Source organism: Xiphophorus couchianus, chromosome 13, assembly GCF_001444195.1.
Source record: "Xiphophorus couchianus chromosome 13, X_couchianus-1.0, whole genome shotgun sequence".
Classification (NCBI taxonomy): Eukaryota; Metazoa; Chordata; class Actinopteri; order Cyprinodontiformes; family Poeciliidae; genus Xiphophorus; species Xiphophorus couchianus.
Window position 1 is genome coordinate 21,271,163 of NC_040240.1, and position 20,358 is coordinate 21,291,520.

General features: G+C 35.2%; 3 protein-coding genes across 9 annotated transcripts in view; all 3 read left to right on the plus strand.

Annotated features, from left to right (window-relative positions):
- On the plus strand, window positions 1-5,457 carry LOC114156408 (LIM/homeobox protein Awh-like). The gene is made up of 6 exons (XM_028036822.1): window positions 1-126; window positions 984-1,186; window positions 1,288-1,396; window positions 1,474-1,606; window positions 3,101-3,339; window positions 3,731-5,457. The coding sequence occupies exons 1-6, from the start codon at window positions 1-3 to the stop codon at window positions 4,115-4,117; spliced, it is 1,197 nt and encodes a 398-aa protein (XP_027892623.1). The 3' UTR covers window positions 4,118-5,457.
- Window positions 5,458-6,118: 661 nt separating this feature from the next.
- qrfp (pyroglutamylated RFamide peptide) lies at window positions 6,119-8,474 on the plus strand. Its single transcript, XM_028036754.1, has one exon. The coding sequence runs from the start codon at window positions 6,592-6,594 to the stop codon at window positions 7,195-7,197; it is 606 nt and encodes a 201-aa protein (XP_027892555.1). The 5' UTR covers window positions 6,119-6,591; the 3' UTR covers window positions 7,198-8,474.
- Window positions 8,475-10,379: 1,905 nt separating this feature from the next.
- LOC114156365 (uncharacterized) overlaps window positions 10,380-20,358 on the plus strand; it is a 38,580-nt gene continuing 28,601 nt past the window's right edge. The window contains exons 1-12 of one of the 7 annotated variants that reach the window (XM_028036747.1): window positions 10,380-10,671; window positions 12,591-12,863; window positions 12,965-13,255; window positions 14,069-14,353; window positions 15,609-15,716; window positions 17,171-17,197; window positions 17,345-17,368; window positions 17,529-17,552; window positions 17,663-17,692; window positions 18,168-18,197; window positions 18,673-18,702; window positions 20,071-20,118. In XM_028036747.1, the coding sequence (XP_027892548.1) occupies window positions 10,617-10,671; window positions 12,591-12,863; window positions 12,965-13,255; window positions 14,069-14,353; window positions 15,609-15,716; window positions 17,171-17,197; window positions 17,345-17,368; window positions 17,529-17,552; window positions 17,663-17,692; window positions 18,168-18,197; window positions 18,673-18,702; window positions 20,071-20,118 (1,225 nt within the window). In that variant the 5' untranslated portion in view covers window positions 10,380-10,616. The remainder of the gene's footprint in view (window positions 10,672-12,590; window positions 12,864-12,964; window positions 13,256-14,068; window positions 14,354-15,608; window positions 15,717-17,170; window positions 17,198-17,344; window positions 17,369-17,528; window positions 17,553-17,662; window positions 17,693-18,167; window positions 18,198-18,672; window positions 18,703-20,070; window positions 20,119-20,358) is intronic. The other 6 variants (XM_028036748.1, XM_028036749.1, XM_028036751.1 and 3 more) reach the window with 6 other exon arrangements.

A 20,358-nucleotide genomic window follows, 5' to 3' on the forward strand; every position in this document is an offset into this window, starting at 1 on the left:
ATGATGTCTCCAGACGACCAAGCCCTGGAGGACCTTTTGTATGGCAGCGACCTCGGTGACACGCCGGAGGTGGTACAGCTGGCCGGTGGCCCAACAGCAGTGGAGGAGAACACTGCTTCAGAAAATGTAATTATAATACCCTAAATCATTGAATCATTGAAGCTTTCATTTTTTTATGTGAGATGGTTGACAGAAGAAGAACCTTAAGGTTAGTTTCTGCACAGCTTGGCAGATCAATAACATTAATTCATACTGCTTGTATTTTATGCTTTAAATATTTTTACTTCTTCTGGCTTTAATATGTGATATTGTGTCTTAACATGTTTTAGAAAAGAAGTATGTTTTTCTTCACTCCTGACAGGCAACATGAGCTTCATGCTAACAAGCAGAGCTCACAAGATTGATGTCATTCTTTAAATTATACTTTACGTTTTTGTGTCTAAAACATAAAATTTTAACTTGAGCAAACACCTGCAAGTCATCCTGAAAGCTAATCAAAGCTAAATGCTTATTTGTTTAGTTTAACTTAGGTATTTGCTATGCAAACATTATTCATATTCACAAAAAAATAAATAAAAATAAAAATGAAAAAAATAATAATAATTTTAACCTCAGGATTCTGACAAAGTCCAATTTTTTTCAGGAATCTGTACAAATCCCCTCGCAAACTCAGATTTTATGTATTTAGCAAGCAGTTGGTTTCTAACATATAATTAGATGGGTATCTCTAAAAAAATAACAAAGCAATGTCTGAAGCAGTATTAATTCGAAAAGAAACAATTTTTTGTCATTTTTTTTAAAGGTATGCATAGCATTCTTAATAACAAATTAAATTCTATTTTACAATTTGACACTATTTTTTAAGGAATTTATTTTTGCTGCTGAGATCAAAATCTTTGACATTGGAAGCCCTCTGTGCCATAAACCTAATGTTTACTTCCCCTCTTTATCTTTCATTTTTGATCATATCAAACATTTTTTAGGTTTCAACAAGTGTGTCCATTCCAGAGCCAATCATATGTGCCGGATGTGGCGAGCAGGTATGTGATCGCTTCTTCCTATTGGCTGCAGGGAGGGTATGGCACAGCATCTGCCTCCGCTGCAGCCAGTGCCACTGCGAGCTACAGACTCACCCTTCCCTCTTCTGGAGAGATGGAAACATTTACTGCCAGCAGGACTACAGCAGGTATAAGTGATTCTGCATGCTGAACCACTTCACTTCCTAACATCTGCACTGAGTTAACATGTGACTTCAGTTTCTGACATCTGGTTTCCTTCTCTCATCAGAACGTTTGGAGGCGGCCAATGTGCTCGCTGCCTCCAGCCAATCCCACCCACTGATTTGGTCATGAGGTCTGGTGAGCTGACCTTTCATCCCCACTGTTTTTCCTGCCAGGTTAGTTAACCAACTAGCTACTAGTTTAATTACAAATTAACAAATGAATGCATGCTTTTTAAAATTGTATTTTGCAGGAATGTGATGTAAAATTAATGCCAGGGAACCTCTACTGCATGCAGGGCCCAAACCTGTATTGTGAGTCACATTATAATGGTGAGGGAGGCAATCTGCCACTGCAAGACCCCTCACAATCACATCTAAAAGAAGGTCAGTGTGTTTGTAAGTGTTTTTCAAAAATGACTTGGGATAATAAACGTTAAAACCGCTTTGAAACGTTTTGTTGAAATTTAGGTACAGTTTTATAGTTGTACGTTAGCTAGTTCCACAATCCCACCCTTAGTTGATTCATCTAGCTGTCTTCTGACCAGAACCCATGTACTTAAAGGCAGCAAGCACTACTAAGCATCATTTTATGCTTCATGCTTCAAGCTTAAAGGAGTAGTGTCATGTAAACAACTCGCAATAATTCATGAAGTGTCAAGTCTAATTTTGCAAATATCTCCAGTAGGGGGCAGTAAACAAAGCAACATTGTGTTAAGAGTAATTTTTTGTTGTTCGGTTATGGTTAAAACTTTGAAAATTAAAACACAAACAATGATAAATCTCATCACTAAGTTACAATACATGCATATTTGCCAGCATTAACAATTATTGCATTATTAGCCTATCACAAGGTACCTATAGTTGTGGTACTGGTGAGGTCGCTAATCAACTATTCATTTTCATCTAACCATTACTTAAGAAAAATACCTAAAATAATTCTTCTTTTGAGGCTTTGCAACATAAGTCAGTCCAGTGAGATCATGTAGCTAAAACATGCAGCTGGATAATAGACTCAAAGGGGCATGATGTAAACCTCAGTCCAAAAGCCATGGGCACATGCACAAAATATCTTTCCATAATTTTCCCTATTCCCAACAACATCTGACTGAGCTCTGAGTTACTGCTCAATTTTCTGGCTTTCCAAATACAAATGAAGTTGTTGAGTGTTATTCTCAACATGCAATGGCCTGTAAATTATATGGTTGGCTAAATCTGGCACATTTACAGCAATCTAAACATGTCACATAATGTAATACCGTCCCTTCTAAACAAGTAAATAAAATAAATAAATAAATAAAATTCTGCTCAAAAATATATTTTAGAAATTAGACAAAGACTAGTGTTTCCCAACCCTGGTCCTCAAAGCACACTGTCCTACATGTTTTAGAGGTGTCCCTGCTTTAATATGCCTGATTCAACTGATTGCAGTTAATCAGTGATCAATTGAAATCAGTTGGACTGAAAAAAGGAAATACCTAAAATATGCAGGGCAGTGTGCCTTGAGGACCAAGGTTGGGAAACACTGGACTAGAGGATCATCTGGTGGTTATTCTTGCAAATTGAATTTGTGCTACAACTAATGTGTTTGAATTTTATCATATAACTATACACAGTATTCCAGGTGTAACAACTGTAGCTCTCCCTTCCATGTCAACGTCTTGTGAAGCAAGAAGAACAAAAGTATATTTAACTGTAGCTAGCGGTTTATGAAATAAGTAATTTCTCTGGGTTGAGTGAAGCTTTTATCTGACTTGAGCGCAACCTGAAAATATCAAGTCAAAAACATGGCTTTTAGCTTTTTCAGCTCATTGACTTTGTGTCTAAGGATGTTTAAGGTATCTAACTAACATCATCACCATGATCATTATCTGATGCCAGAGACGGGTCAAAACCAGGTGTCCGGTGAAGGGGAGGAGTCTGTCAGCAGTCCAGAACCACGAGTGGACGACAAAGAGGTGGGTGGGCGGACGCGCAGACGGACCAAGCGAATCAGGACATGTTTCCGCAGCGAGCAGCTCAGAGCACTTGAGTCATACTTTGCCCAGAAGCACAACCCTGACGGCAAAGACTGGACTTGCCTCGCTCATAAGACTGGTCTGCCTAAGAGAGTCCTGCAGGTATGCATCACTCAGTCCTCCACTTAATATTATGTGAAAATAATCCATTTCCCATATTTGATGGTGCAGTAAAGGTCACAGACATTTAATAGTAATTTGAAGTGAACTTTTAGAAAGTACGAGAAAAGTATAGCAAAATCTGGAGTTTGTGTTTGTGGCAGGTGATCAGACAGGTTTTTAAAGAGGTCAATGAATATGGCTCCATAAAAGCTCGAACCATCTTCCAAAACTGAATGAAAGAAGAAAGGTCTTCTTTAATCGTGATTCAAAATTCACATTCAATAGATGTTTGGATCTTCCAATGATCTGTTTTTTAACCTGTTTCGCAGCTGTTTTCAGTCTCTGTTATCATACTCCATACGCTTTCCTTCCTTCCATAATATTCCCTCAGGTGTGGTTTCAGAACGCTCGGGCCAAGCTGAGACGTTCCCTCAACTCTGAAGACTCCCAGGCCAACTCCCCTTCCGCTCCCCCTGGAGCTGTTGCCCTGGCAACCACCCCCTCATCACTTTCTTGCTCTTCGCTAGACCAATCGCAGCCTTTCCCCGCCAGCACCATCGACCAGCTGCAGCTGTCCTTGCTCACTGGTTCAGCAGTTGAATCCTCTGTAAGCCCAATCCTCAATCAGTCATGCCAGATGTTGCAAAGCCCCAACATTTTTCTGGACTACGATCCCCAGAATGCATTTGGTTGCATCCCTTCTCTCGAGCCCCTTCAGGAGTTTGAGGTGGTAGAGAGAGAAATTGATGCTGAGACTTTTGGACCAAATTACAGTTAACTGATGGTTCTGCAGTGACAGTTTTTTCCAGTTCTAAATGACAGCTGGAGAAACAACTTCAGCCTTAACTTAATGTACAAGAAGACAAAGTGGAGTTGACATTTAATAAGTGGTTCAGCTCAAAAGTGGTTTTGATTGCTTTGTGATTGCTAGATACTAGTATAGTTTAGTTAATTGTGTGAATAAACTGCTGTTTCATTATATTTTCCTCAGTAAAGTTTGTTGTCATTCTCTTCACTGAATCACCACATGGAGGTGATTCAGTGAAATGTCTTTTCATGCAGAAGGAATATTTGATTATGAAATGCAGCAACATGCAATCTGAGGGAACATTAACATCCCTGACAGTTTTTTCTTTCTCTCAGAACAAGTCAGTCATTTTGAATACAATCAAAAAACTACATTTATTTCAGTAGTTTGATTCAAATAGTGAATCTCGTCAGCATGGTGGAGTAGGGGGGTAAATTTTGTCCTGCTTTAGAATCACTTGCATAACCCTTACAATCATTGAGTCAGTGATCTTATTCCAGAGTCAGAAACTACGTGGTGTGCCAGAAGTTAAAGAGTAGGCAGAGATTGGGTTATTCAAGCAATGAAACTGTGCTGAAAAAAATGGAGAGGGAACAAATTTGTATAGAAACAGCTGCTTCAAGTTATTATATGTTAATGATGGTAAAACAAACTCCTGAATCATTGGGTGTACGCAGCTTTTCAGCCACATTTTCATTCTGTTTTTTTGTTTCATAAATAATGACTCTGTGAAATATGTTTGGCACAAAACTCAGTGCTTTTATGAGCAGCCTGGCTACATCCAACCCTGTTTGTGTTTTGTGTATTTCAATTACGTGCTCAACCTCTTGGTACCACGGAAACACTTCCTCTGTAACAATGTGGTTTTAGATTTTAAACAAGGCCTTTTTTTACAATCAGTCTTGAAGCCACCTCCTGATTCACAGTTAAATTAGGCTTGTGGGTCCGCAAATATTTTGGAACATAATTGATGTTATTTTCATTCAAGCAAAGGCCTCATTTGGTTTGAGGTTTGGGTTTGTCACAGGATTACTATGACATTTTTCAGGTATGTTTGTGTTATCCTATCAAAACAATGCTAATTACAAGCACAGACATAAAAGAAATCCCGGAGACTCTCTCTAATCAGAAAAATCTTAATTAATCTTTTGCATCCACTTCCCCTCTCGCCAAACAAGGAGTCATAATTGGCCTCAGTGCTAACCCAGGCAAATGTTGCTGAGCTAATAAGAAGAAAGTTTAAGGTATTTGGTGAAAATGTTAGTGCGTCAGAGGGCGGAGCAACCAATGTGTGATGGCAGAACGGAGGAGACAAGTTGGAGGTTTTAAAAGGGTCCGAAGCAACAAATGTTACAGAAGACACAAGGTGCCTGACAGGAAACAAGGTAAGAAATATCTAATCTGAGGAGAGTTTCTTGTATGTTTTGGAAATAATTTTAGTTTTTTGTATTAATGTTATACCTTATGGAAAATGTGTATGTCCAGAGAAACTAAAACGTAGAGCCAGAAGGGATGAGAGTTTAAATGACCAAACCTCAAATTAAGATAAAAATAATTGGTTTCTTTTAAGTTAAGAGTACCTTCTGGAATAAACAGTAAAAACTTAAGTCTCTGTCTGATTAACTATTTAAACCAAATCAAACTTTTATCAGCTCTTTATATTTCTTAAAGGATCGCAGTGGTTTTTAAAGTCTTTATGTGAAGTGGGTTTTTTTTATTTCAAAAGTGTTAAATATATTTTAATGTCAGTTATAATTGACATTAATTTAAAGACTTACTAAAATTAATGTTTCCAATTAGACCAGCATCTGCAATCTTTAGTCATTTTTACTCAGTTCAGCAAAATAAAATGCTACAAATGCTACCTGACCTTTTGAAAAAAATTAATTTATTTTGCAAGAAATGCCATGTTTCAATAACCACAATTGTATTTTTATTTTTAGGCTTTAAAATAAACAACTTTTACAAAGAGAATTTAAATACATTTTCTTGTATGGGATGTAAATATTGGCAGAAAAACTGTTTCCAACCTAATGACAAAAAAGTTTATCTAAAAGATATGCTACGGACACTTTTAGTGTCATTCTGTTGTGGAAATTCCATGTATTTTCATGAAAATCAGAAAATTATCTAAAACTTCCATTTTTTTTATTTTAATCTTTAGAGAGAGGCATTGTTTTACCTGATAATTTTGTTTATGGTAACAACTATAAACTCTGATCAATGATGCTTGAAAACCTTTAACATTGGCTACATGGTTTTTATTTTTATCCAACTCAAAATCAATTAAGGAACAAAAATAATCCAATTTTGTTTTAAGTTTTCTACAATCTAATATCATGCTTTATATTTTTCCCATTTTATGAATGCCCTACATATCTTATCCTAATTGAATATGTTTAAAGCAAATAAAATCTAATAAAGGATTTTAAACTCCCTATAACATGATCATTGCTGCTCTTTTTGTCCAGATGAGACTGCCTTTCCATATCAGTGCCTCACAGGTAACCCTCCTCTTCCTCAACCTCCTCTGCCCAATCCCACACACAGTTTCCACGCATCTCCCATCTTCTGCTGCTTTCTATCCCAGTCAAGAGCTGGAATCCAGCCTGTATGACCTCAGTGCTCCACTGCAGGACACCAAAATCCCTAAAATGTGGTCTGACTGGCTTCAAGACTCTCTGCAAATTCTTCTAGAGCCTGAGGAAGTGGGTGGTGTCTGGGAAGAAGAGCAGCTGCTGAGAGACCAGAGAGAAGACGTTATGGATCTGCCACTCTCCCCATTCGCTGCTGATAACTCTCTAGAGGCCATGAACTATCAGGACGGAGGAGAAGGTGAAGAAGGCTGGAAAAGAAACGATGCTCTTACATCCATGGCCGGAGGGCTTCAAGCCGTCAGCCGAGAGAAAGGAGGATTTGGTTTCCGCTTTGGGAGGAAGAGACGACTAGAAAAGAGGAGGAGGGATGGAGGGGTAATTGAAGGAGCTGGAAAACAGAGGAGGACAAGAGAAAGGAGAAAAAGAGGTTTCATAACTGAAGTGTGGGGTTAAATAGGATTCCTTTTTTTATCTTTACTTTATTGTCAACAGAAAGCAACCAGTAGTATCTAATGCATTTTAAACAGAGAGAAGATGCAGAAAGCTGCTCTGTGCTTCACTGCCTATAATTGTAAGAAACGAGGCAATAACGAAGATTTTTGTTTAATAAACATTACATAATTTACATGCCTTAAAAATTCATATTAACTCTTCATGAAATTGCACAAATGAAAAACTGTTAAGTTAAATATGTGACTTCCATCAGTTGTATCTGTCTCTCAGGCCTTGATGGGTTTTTTTTTTATTTACAGACATTGTACAGCAGTTCATCAACCCTTTCAAAGGAAAGATGAATGGTACCAGGTGAAAGCAAAAATGACTAATTTCAACCTGTGGTACAAGCACAATTTAACAAAGGTTGTGAATTGATGATCAATCAGAATAAAAATAAGTACATATTGTTGCATTCTGTACATATCCAATACATCATGCTTCATGTCTCATTAAAACCAACTAAGCTACTGTTTTACTCAGCACCATCATTAATAAGTGTATATCTGCTTGGATTAACCAATTTAAGATGAGTGCAGCTGCTAAACTTTAGGACGCTGCACTCACCTCTTGATGGCGCCTTAGTGACTCTAATCATTTTAGTGCATCTCTGTGTGACAAACCTTCCCAGATTCTTGGAACAGCAATATCATAAAGAATTTTGTAAAGTAAACATTTACCATTTCGAGGGGCTGATCATTAAACTCCTCAGAGCCATTACTTTGAGAAATAATGAGATATGGTTAAGAATAAAAAAGGGTTTAATGCCGAAACTGATCAAATGTTACATGTCATACAAATGGAATAGGGTGACATTCACTGTCCAGCGCTAGACTTCACTCATCTCGCCTTAAGAGCACACACCAAGTGAAGCAAAGAATGTAGAATATTCTCCTCATTCTGCACCCTCTGTGTGACTGTTGCCAGTTTTATATGTTATGCACACTGCTTACTGCTATGCAAGCATGCAGCATCATATACTGCATATGATGCAGTATATGATCATATATATAAAGGACACAGAATCATATACACATAAAAAATGTTTGCATGAAGTATGAGACTTCTGAAATGTAAAAAAAATCATATTTGAAAAGAAAATGACAGTCGTTATATAGTCTGGATTTCATGTCATGAAGTCTGTAGTTACTTTTCTACATTGATGCAAGAGGTTTAGTCACACAATGTAGAAAACATAAAAATGTCATAGTTTAGATACATATGTGAAACCTCAATGGCAAGAGATCCATGACTATGCCTAAAATTTGGTAAGCTAAATTTTAAAGACTTTCTAAGCTTTCTAACATGATTTTTAAAGTTGTAAATTATATAAAAGTCACACCTAAGGAGAACAATTTATTCACATTTCTAATTTTCTTCTCATTTGTATGAATATCTAGATAATATAAAAATTTTCCAATTATCTGAAAAAATATTGCCACTGTCTTTCCTGCATTTAAGACTAGAATTTTGTTACCATTCAGCAACTTCTTCAATTTCCCTGTTGTTTTCATGGATACTTCTACAGCGGTTTTTCCATGAGTGAACAGGGCATTCTTATGTGCAAACATGATATTATTATATCATAAAAAGCTATATTTTGACTTTTTAGTCTGCTTCAATATAAGGAGGACATAGGTCAGATATATGAAACATCATATATGAAACATATGAAACATCAGGAGCTTCCAGTAATTCGGCTAGAGTATTAAAAAGGCAATGAATAAATAAAAATACATATGCCCTTGTCGGTTACCACAATATCTTATTTGCTTTTCGGTTTTACATTTCTAAAACCGTCTCTAGAGGCCTACTACTTGCTTTCAGCCAAACCTATAATGCTGTAATCTGCCTAGCGACTGATTACGATTTATCTGATTGGCTGATCATGAAGAAAGACAGAGGCTGAAGCTGGTCGGTTTAGGCGTGTAGGTGTGTTTACTGTACCTTAACTAGTCACCGCTAGTCCTAAAAGCCGATAATAGTACAGAGAGTCATCTAATGAACAAAAACAGCTCATGTTTACAGACTCGAAATTTTAATACTTCACAATTAAAGGAGCAAAACAAAAGCTACCGTACATTACTCCACACGAAGTGTAGGTATTTAATTCTGCATATAATCAAAAGCAAAAACATGATTTATTTGCATTGTCAACTTCGTTGTCATTCAAAAGGAATTTGAAGCTCCACAAAATATTTGAACAAAAGAGGAAGTGACTCAACTGAAAAAAAAAAAAACAAGCCTGATGAAATCCGGAAGAGTATAATGTCGCGTTCACGGATCCTTGTAAATTTAGGAAAATCTGCGTGTAGCATACGGGCTATTACAGAATAACCAACATTCAGTCACAGAAAGCAAGGAAAAACCATGATTATGGTATAGCTCAACAGACATTCTTTTCGGAAAGTGCAAAAACGGTTAAGAAATCATAAAAACAAATGATCAAATCAGTTTCCTAAAATATTTTCACCTATTAAAAGTCTTAATGCAGTACATTAAAACCGACCAAATTCAACTTTGCAGTGTTTGTAACTGAAAATATTGTTTATTTCAAATTTGATTTTTAAGAAAATTTCATGAGCTGGCACCGACTGAAAGACAGGAGGTTTATGATCAAAATAAATTTAATTGAAACCTGCACACAATCTGCTTTGCGAAAAAGAAAATAATTCTGAAAAGGGAAACAAATACCATTTCAATATTTTTTTCTTTTAAATTATATTTAAGAAAATGGAATGTGTAACGTTGGTAAAATAAACACATCACAGAGATTAAAAACAGGTTATAGTGTGCTGCTGAGAAATCACTGCACTACAAAAAGTAAACAGCAATAAAAAGAAGATGCAGTAGAGTGAATTCTGATGTATGTTTCTTCCAGATTATTCCAAATATGACACTACAAAAAAACATTGAAAACAAATAACTCATGTATGAATTTCTTGTAAAATTTCAAAAGAGTCGATGTTTATTTGTTTAAAATTCTAGGTTCTTCTAAAGTTTTAACAAGGCAGCTTATTTTGAAATGGTCATGAACTTAAAGAAATTGAAAGACTTCAGTTAAGTTTAGGAAGACCAACAGAACAAAAGCTTTATTTTAACTATGTCGCTTTTCTCTTTCTCTTTAAAAAAAATTATGCTTGTTTTGAAAACAAAGCATTTGACCATTTTTATTTTTTGCGACAGTGGATCAATTGCACTACAACGATTGGAAGTAAAAAACTAAAATCTCTAAAGTCCGAGGAACCCTAAAAGCATCTTAACCGAGGAAAAAAAACCATCGAAGCTGAAGACAACGAGGCATCCCCGGCAAAAAAGATAACAAAAAATCCAAAACAAATACATTTCAGCTGAAGAACTTAACCTGATTCTGGCTCGGAATGAGTCTTCTATCATTTGCTGTCCTTTTTGGGACGGCAATCACGGTGTTCAGCGGTAATATTCTTGATTTTTTCTGACATGTTGACGCTGTTGTTAAAAGTGAAACTAAAAACCGATGTGATGTTGTTAAAAATAAAGTCTTCTGCCGATAAATTTGCGTTATTTACCGACTAACTAGACCCGTTTGCTAATATTAAGTAAAGTTCAATTGTTCTGTATCGACCCAGTTTAAAATAAACCGACACCAGAACTTTTAAGGTGAACTTTGTCGCAGTATGTCTGGCGCATATTCATTAGCACACGAAGCCGCTGAGTTCGGTGTCCTGTCCTTTTATAAGCTCTTCCCAACATACTTTAGATATTTTTTTGGTTCAGCACACCTTTTTCACACTGAGGCTTATCAGGCTGAAGTCATTTATAACCAGTAAATCAAGTGTTTGGATCAAAGATCAATTTGAAGTATGCGGAAGACACAAGGTTAGAAAACACTGGTTTATACGTCACTCGGGTATGTTAGCTACGTTCAAGTTATAAATAGCCTATGCCAAAACAATTTAATCTGCAAGTGCATTTAAAGAACCTTGAATACATATTAATGTCATATGTAGAATGTGAATAAAACCATAAGTCTGGGGCAATTTATGTACCTCAATTCACATTGAAATCAGTGGGAAGCTATGATCCAAAATGACAAAAAGCCAGTCTCTGAACAAGGAGCCACTATGATTACTGGTTAGACTAAATATCTGCCCATTTGTTTGTAATGGTTCTTAAATTCAGAATATTCTGCTTTGAAACGTGGAAAAATGTTGTTTTGAGGTGGTTGTGCAGCTAGTTGTGTATTTATAGCACTAACGGCAAATTAATTCACTGATAGCACAATACTTACTTCAACACATAACTAAAGGGATTTTACTAATTAAATACTTTAATAGTCTACTGATAAAATTAACTAAATGGAGTTCTGTATTTAGTAGATTAACGTCTAAAGGTTATCTTCCAGTCCAAAGGAATCAGTTGTAATTAACAACTTCATAAAGTTCACTGGGTTTATATCTGGGAAATTTTACATAATTTATCAAAACACCTTAAAGTTAAGACAGTTGATGCTATGATCCATATAATAGAGTGGGATTCAAGCATGTTCTAGAACTTCGTAGGTATCTAGTTTGTGAAATGGCCGTGTAGACAAACAACATTGCTTGGATAACTGTGCCATGAGGTGTGACTGTAAAACTTCCTCATTAAAACTGCAGACAAAAACTGAAACAAAGTAAAGAGAAAACTGGAGCAATTCGCGTTATAACAAATAATTTTTTTCATAGATGCAAAAGCTACTAAGCCTGTTGCCATAAGCGATTCATTAAGTAATCCATCAGTTGTATGACCAATTAAAATGATCTCAGTTATTCCAATTCTGATTATTAATATTTTATGAAGGTCAATTTTGTTTAGAAAGAGATCATAATCAATTTTATTTATGGTTTCAGTTGTATATGTGTGTTATTTTATCTCCCTTTTATTTATTGTTTTCAGTTGTTTATTTATTTTGGGTATATAAAATACCTTCTAGTTCCAGTGTTTAGTGTTCTTTATAAAATTAAAGTTCACTGGTTTTTGAGAGGGTGAACTTGCTTTATGCTTGGTACTATAAGTTTTAACAACCTGACCAGTAATATTTCCAAATGATTTAATTTTGTCCGTCATTTGAGAGAAAACTGTATAAGGCTTCTTAAAACCCCACTCACTTTTGCACTTTATCTAGTTTACAGCTCAGTTATGGTGTGCCATAAATGTTCGACAGCTTTGATGCCAGTAATCGGCCCATGTCATATTCTAAGTTACTTTGACCAAAATATCTATATATCAAGACAATATTACATAAAATGACTAGTTCAAAGCATAACCACTTTCAGTTTTTCACAAGCCTCTCTTTAAATTAATACCTGTTCTTTTATTTATATTTATTTTAGAAAAGCACTCTCTCGCTTACATCTACACGGCCTTTTCCAACCCTGTGGATCTGCCAGGGTTTCATGAGTTCACTGCCATGGGTTTACTGGACAACCGAATGATTGACTACTATGACAGTGACAACCAAATAAAAGTTCCCAAACAGGACTGGATGAAAAAGCATCTTGAACCAGAGTACTGGGAGAAAGGCACCCAGTCCAGAAAGAGCAAGCAGCAATGGTTCAAGGTCAACATTGACATATTGATGAAACGAATGAGACAGAATGACACAGGTAGATAGATACATCTTATTTATTCTCAGAAAATTTACCTGTCTGCAAAATCTTTTATTTCTTAGTTTTTAATTATTTTTTTCTCCTACATTTTCTTACAGACACCCATATTCTTCAGTGGATGCATGGCTGTGAGGGTGAAACTCAGTCTGATGGGACGATGCAGTTTGTCCGTGGGATGGACATGTACAACTATGATGGAAACGACTTTCTGTCCTTTGACGATGACAGACAGGTTTGGGTTGCTCCCATTCATGCAGCAGAAGAAACCAAGAGGAAGTGGGATGAGGTCCAGGTGCTGAAGGAATACACCAAGGGCTACCTGGAGAAGGAGTGCATGGAATGGATGAGCAAGTTTAGAGACTTTGGGAAAGAGCAGCTTCAAAGAGCCAGTATGTATAACATTTAAGCATTTTTTAGCCTTTCCCAAAACAATAAACTATATTCCTTCTATTTCACAATTATGAGGCATTTTATGCTACAATCTGTGCAAAGAGACGAAATATGGAAAAGGTTTCAAATGTATGAATACTTGGGCTAAACAATCGTGACACAAAAGTCCACAATGAACAACAAGAACCACAAAAAACATGTGAAACTTTCTGTATGTCCAAAAGGTCTGTTATTTCTGCTGATTGTGCATAATGCTAGAGATACAAGATGCCCACAATCCATCTCCATCTCCTCTTCTTCCTTTTTTCCCCAGCGATCTGATGCTTTACAGACTGGTGTCCTTAAATCTATCACATTCTTTGGTTTTAGTGACTTTTCAAAGTTTATGTGCCTACGAAATGCTTTGTTTAACTTTACTAAAAAAAGAAATTACAGAAAAAAAATCAAACAAAAATTCAGCTGTTTACAAAAACCTTAATATTTCACTACAAGAACATTTAAAAGTTGGTATTATCCAATTTGTGCTTTACAGGGACATCTCTCTTAAAAATCACAACATGAAACTATTTCACTGTCATTTAAAACTATTATGATCAAATTAGGGTGTATAAAGAGTATACTTCTGTGTTCTTGAGGAGAAGCTTAAAATATAGAAGAGACATGTCTGTTTTTATTTAAAGTGTCCAAATTATCTCATGGATGACAGAATACTGCTATGAAAAATATAAGAGATCGAAATTTCTGCCATATGTGTTTCGACATTGTTCCATTATTGCTGTCTTACCAACACAAGTTTCCAATATCCTCTCCAGCTCAACCTACAGTGCATTTGTTCACTCGTAAGGCCAAAGTCGAGACGAACGCCATTTTGACATGTCTGGCTACGGGCTTCTATCCAAAAGACATCATTCTGCATATCAAAAGAAATGGCCGGATCCTTACTAAGGAGGACAGGGTACAGACCGATGGAGTTCTCCCAAATCATGACGACACCTTTCAGAGAAGAGATTATGTAGAGATCTTGAAGTCTGATGTTGCCAAGTACACCTGTGAAGTTAAACATCCTGCCTCTTCAATGCACATTGAAACGAGTTTGGGTGAGTAACTTTTTGTTGCACTTTTGATATGTCAGTTTGTTTTTTTAATATCATAGCAGTGTTATTGGCTGGTGGACCAAATCATACTCTCATCCAACAACTACCTACCTATTGTATTTCCCATGTGTTAACTGCTAGCCCATAAATTTATGTCAAAGAGTTCTAGCTGTTGAAATATATATTTTCTGATATATATTCAGTCAGCCGCTGAGAGCAACTGTGAGTGAGGAGATGATAGAATTTTTTTATTCTATTGAGGAGCTGTGGTTGACCTAATTACTAGGTGTGATTCTGCCTTTTGGGGGCTGTGATTGGTTGACAGGAGAAACAAAATAAGACAGAAAAAACAAATATACCCACAGTAGCCAGTTGGTAGAAATTAACCCATTGTTGAATCAAAACTAAATCAAGTAAAATGTGTCATGATGATGAAACTGCTACATTTAGGTAAGCATCAACATGTTTGATTGCACCTTACTTACATCCTTGAAATCATTCTGATTTGTCATGACTTCGTCTCAGTCATCTGTTTGAAATTAATTGCTGTCAGCAATTCACTGTGATCACCTGCTCGTTTAAGCTTGTTTGATTTGGTGAAATAACCAACATAAAGGATTCATAAACCAAACAGGAAAGAAACGGTGCATGCTGTTTTCACAGCTCTATCCATTTTATCTCTATCTTTTCTCTGTTGGTTTTCCACCATCTTACCTGCTTAAGACACTTATAGGCTCACTAAAAGTCCTCTTCACTACTTCTAACATTTTGTCAAGTTAAGAACTATCAAGGTTCTTTGTGAATAACTTTTATCTTACATAGGTAAGAAAAATCTCTGAAAATTCTCAGAATTGAAAAAAACATTCTGTTGTTGATTTTCTTTAAATTGGGAAATGATGAGTTCTTTTCTTTTTTAAATCTTTAAGCCTACTTCATGTTGTCTGGCAGGTTCTACTGAAGTGACTACTTGATAGTGCAGGTTTGGCTGCAAAGTGTATCCAAGGAAACTGAATCCTGTTATCTAGAGCAGAGGATTAAGTCATGACTTTACCATATAAAAATGGCATTTTATATTTACTGTGGTTATCTTTGAAAATAAAATTTGTTTGATCTGAAATTTGAGAGAAAACAATAATAAAAATAAATATGTAAAGTGGAAAATAGTTTCTAGCAATAATATGAGTTTTTTTTATAATTTGTATGTCTATAGTTGAAATGGCTGCATATTAAAACTACTATCACATTTGTTTTATTTTAGAGCCCAAAGGAGAAGGAAATTCACTCGTCATCATTGCTGCTATTATCCCTATCGTGCTTGTAGCCATTGGTGTACTTGCTTTCCTTAAGTTTAAGACGCACTATCTTGGTAAGATTTTTTTTTTCCCCCTCTGTCCATTGAAATTAACTTGTGTACCTTTTCTTTCCTTACTGGATGTTTCATATGCAGATAATTGATTATCTTTTAAGAAAAAAGTTTAACTTCTTTTTCAGGAACAGTGGTCTCTATTATTTTATTATGGTTTTTATGGCATGTCATAAATCATACTGAGTGGTTCAACGATCCATCATTACATAATAGACTAGTTTTCATTTCCATTCTTCATGTAGCTTGAAGTGAGGTGTTTGATCCATTGAAGCTTCACCTCCAACAAAAAGTTGTTGTGTGTATAATACACGATAAGGTGTATCAAGAAATCAAGAATTAATTTCTGGTTTTAACAAGGAAAACGCTGGAAGCCAGCAGGTCATATTCATACACATGTTAATTCATTCAATTTTGTGAATTATATGCAAGGATAATGATGTAGTTCTTGGTACTTTGTTAAATTAGATATAGAATATTGGTTTGATATATTAATTTCATACATTGGCTCTGGTTTTATATCATCTAATGTTTTGACGTCTATGTTGAAAATATGCTTCACCATTATCATTGCTGTAATTTAGTCTGATTTCTGATCATTAAGAACCTCAACTATGGGAACAGTTGATCTAAATAACTCTACAGGCTGACTTCTTGAGTTTTTCAGCTGCAACTGACTGATGAGACAAATCATCAGTCAGCTGGACACATTATCAGTTCATCAGGCTGGCTAGATTCCTGTTGAGTTAATTTTCATGGAAGTCAGTTGTCTAACACTGTAATTAATATATAAAACTTCCTGTACATGCACCAAGAAGAAAGTATTTGTAACATCCAACAACGTATTCACCTTCTCTGTACTTGCTTAATAGAATCACAGGTAGTTGTTAAAGTGATTGACTCTATGAAAGAAAAATCTTGTCCACTTACTGATCGCTGTTCCCAGCACTGACTCATGTATAAAGATGAATCCAGAAACAAAATATTTAATTTATCAAAATTCATTCTTCTGAGCTCTTGTTTAACATTCATCTCCTGGGGTTTTCCAAGAGATGAAAAGCCGTTAATCATGCCATTGATTAATGGCATGATAATCAGTATTATCATGCCATTACTGGTTTATGGGGTTCAAGTCTTCAAAAAAAACTATTGTTTAAATTGTGTTTAAATGAATAATCTATGTTATTATTATTATTGTTTAAAATCCTGGTAATTTAAAATAAATCATGCTCATAAAGAGTTGCTTAATTTTTCTCTAGAAATTGTTAAATTTTTCTCTAGAAAAATTAAACAATGCATTATTTTTTTAATGCTTTAAAAATATTTATTTTAAAGTATTATTTAAACCATGAACTTTTTAAGATATTGCTTATCAGGTTGTGATTATTAACTTGGGGGATTTAGTATGCAAATAATTTGTTGTTAAATGTTTTTAATAAATGTTTCTGTATTAATAGATTGCCCTAAAGGCTCAACTCATTCAAGTAAGTGCTTTATTTCTTTGCGATGCATTTGTCAATCACTTTCACACTCTGTTTAAAGTACAAGTGTCATGTATACTAAAATGTTTGTTTAGTTTACTGAGCTGTTTATGAGTAAGGAGATATACTAACATATGTCTTTATTTTTAGGTCTAGGGACTGTAAGCACCTCCAGTAAGTCGCATTTCATTAATTTTCTTCACCCAATTTTTTTTTGTTTGTTTTGGTGAAAAAACATTTTTTTCCTGAAGTGTAAACCTTAAAGTGTCATACACTTAAGTTAAAATAGTTTTAGTAACCATGCCTGTAAATGTATGTATCTCTGTATGTGCAGGCGACCTTGATGGCGAAAAGCAGGGTAAGTAGGATTTTTTTTATTGCTTTTTTTATTTATGTATGATTCTGCATTAGTGCAGTGTCTGTGAAAGTTGTAGCAATCAATAAATCTGTGTGTCTCTGTTTGTGCAGGCATCAATGGTCACGTGATTCAAAACAACGGTAAGTGTTTATTGTCATTTTACATTGCTTAATTCAATAGTAACTAGTACCAAATAAAGGTGAGTAAAAATCCATTTCAGCTGTCAGCTGTAATGGATTTATTGCACAGTGGTTTCAGGTGTTTGCATTGTTGCCGTTTTCCTTTATGTTCAACATGACATGGACATCATTTACTCAACCAATCACAACTCCTCTTTCTAATCTGTGTAGAGATAAAAATTCAGAGCCATTGCTGCTAAATAAATCATTAAATAAATGTTAACACACCAGTACATTCAAATTAAAGAAGTTTTTTTTTTTTTTAGAACTGCAAAGCATTACATTATTACCGACCTAACATGTTTACTTTAATTGGGTATTAATGATTTTTACTCTTTATACTCATGATGTTAGTTTATGATTATTTAATAAAAAACAAGTTTGTGAAACAGTTCAATCTTCTTATCAATAAATCTGTGTGTCTCTGTTTGTGCAGGCACCAATGGTCACATGATTCAAAACAACGGTAAGTGTTTATTGTCATTTTACATTGCTTAATTCAATAGTAACTAGTACCAAATAAAGGTGAGTAAAAATCCATTTCAGCTGTCAGCTGTAATGGATTTATTGCACAGTGGTTTCAGGTGTTTGCATTGTTGCCGTTTTCCTTTATGTTCAACATGACATGGACATCATTTACTCAACCAATCACATCTCCTCTTTCTAATCTGTGTAGAGATAAAAATTCAGAGCCATTGCTGCTAAATAAATCATAAAATAAATGTTAACACACCAGTACATTAAAATTAAAGAAGTTTTTTTTTTTTTTAGAAATGCAAAGCATTACATTATTACCGACCTAACATGTTTACTTTAATTGGGTATTAATGATTTTTACTCTTTATACTCATGATGCTAGTTTATGATTATTTAATAAAAAACAAGTTTGTGAAACAGTTCAATCTTCTTATCAATAAATCTGTGTGTCTCTGTTTGTGCAGGCACCAATAGTCACATGATTCAAAACAACGGTAAGTGTTTATTGTCATTTTATATTGCTTAATTCAATAGTAACTAGTACCAAATAAAGGTGAGTAAAAATCCATTTCAGCTGTCAGCTGTAATGGATTTATTGCACAGTGGTTTCAGGTGTTTGCATTGTTGCCTAGTAGCAGTGGTTTCAAACCCTAGCCTGGGGTTTCTCTGGAGTTTGCAGGTTCTTCCCATCTATGTGTGGATTCTCTGGGTACTCCAGCTTTCTCCCACAGTCCAGAAACAGCCATGTCTGGTTAAAAACTGCCTTTAAATGTTAGTGTTTGCATGGTTGTTTGTGCTGTGTGTCTCTGTTGGTAGCCTATCCAGGGTGAACCCCATCTCTCACCCAATGACCGTTGGAGATAGGAACTATTTCCCCTGCAATCCTTAAAGGATATTTGAGTGTAGACAGTGCTACATGGATTAAAATGAAGAACAGAAGTGTTTAAAATGATTTTAAAGCAATTTGGTCTTCATATACCTTGTATGTGCAGGTCCTTCTCAAAATATTAGCATATTGTGATAAAGTTCATTATTTTCCATAATGTAATGATAAAAATTGAACATTCATATGTTTTAGATTCATTGCACACTAACTGAAATATTTCAGGTCTTTTATTGTCTTAATACGGATGATTTTGGCATACAGCTCATGAAAACCCAAAATTCCTATATTCCTAGCATATTTCATCCGACCAATAAAAGAAAAGTGTTTTTAATACAAAAAAAGTCAACCTTCAAATAATTATGTACAGTTATGCACTCAATACTTGGTCGGGAATCCTTTTGCAGAAATGACTGCTTCAATGCAGCGTCACATGGAGGCAATCAGCCTCTGGCACTGCTGAGGTGTTATGGAGGCCCAGGATACTTCGATAGCGGCCTTTAGCTCATCCAGAGTGTTGGGTCTTGCGTCTCTCAACTTTCTCTTGACAATATTTGTTCAGAAATATCTTTCTGTGTCATACCCTCTTGCTTGAGGGTGTCAATGATGGCCTTCTGGACAGCAGTCAGGTCGGCAGTCGGCAGTTTTGAGTGATGAACCAGGCTGGGAGTTTTAAAGGCCTCAGGAATCTTTTGCAGGTGTTTAGAGTTAATTCGTTGCTTCAAATGATTAGGTTCATAGCTCGTTTAGAGACCCTTTTCATGATATGCTAATTTTGTGAGATAGGAATTTTGGGTTTTCATGAGCTGTATGCCAAAATCATCCGTATTAAGACAATAAAAGACCTGAAATATTTCAGTTAGTGTGCAATGAATCTAAAATATATGAATGTTAAATTTTTATCATTACATTATGGAAAATAATGAACTTTATCACAATATGCTAATATTTTGAGAAGGACCTGTACACCTCTGTGCAGGTACAGAAGATAACAGCGCTACCACACCCCTCATGAGTACAACTGAAGGTAAATTTATTCCCTTTAGTATATTTAATTTCATTTTTTTATATAGCATCAGTTCTGAGCATAATTTGAGTACATATTAAACTCTGGGCAGTTTTTCTGATTGTCATACAGTTTTAAAATCACAATTTGTAAAACCTACAAAAATAAAATCACATTAATTTATATAAATTTCATGAAGCTTTTGATCTAGGTTTTCCTTTGAGGATTATAAATAATGCTTACCTTTTAAAAAATGTTATT

Excerpts from the sequence above, each read along its gene's own strand:
- qrfp (XM_028036754.1), top strand. The coding sequence starts at position 6,592 with ATGATCATTGCTGCTCTTTTTGTCCAGATGAGACTGCCTTTCCATATC.
- LOC114156408 (XM_028036822.1), top strand. The coding sequence starts at position 1 with ATGATGTCTCCAGACGACCAAGCCCTGGAGGACCTTTTGTATGGCAGC. Across the intron at positions 127-983 it reads AGAACACTGCTTCAGAAAAT|GTTTCAACAAGTGTGTCCAT; the intron begins GTAATTATAATA and ends AACATTTTTTAG. Across the intron at positions 3,340-3,730 it reads TGCCTAAGAGAGTCCTGCAG|GTGTGGTTTCAGAACGCTCG; the intron begins GTATGCATCACT and ends ATATTCCCTCAG.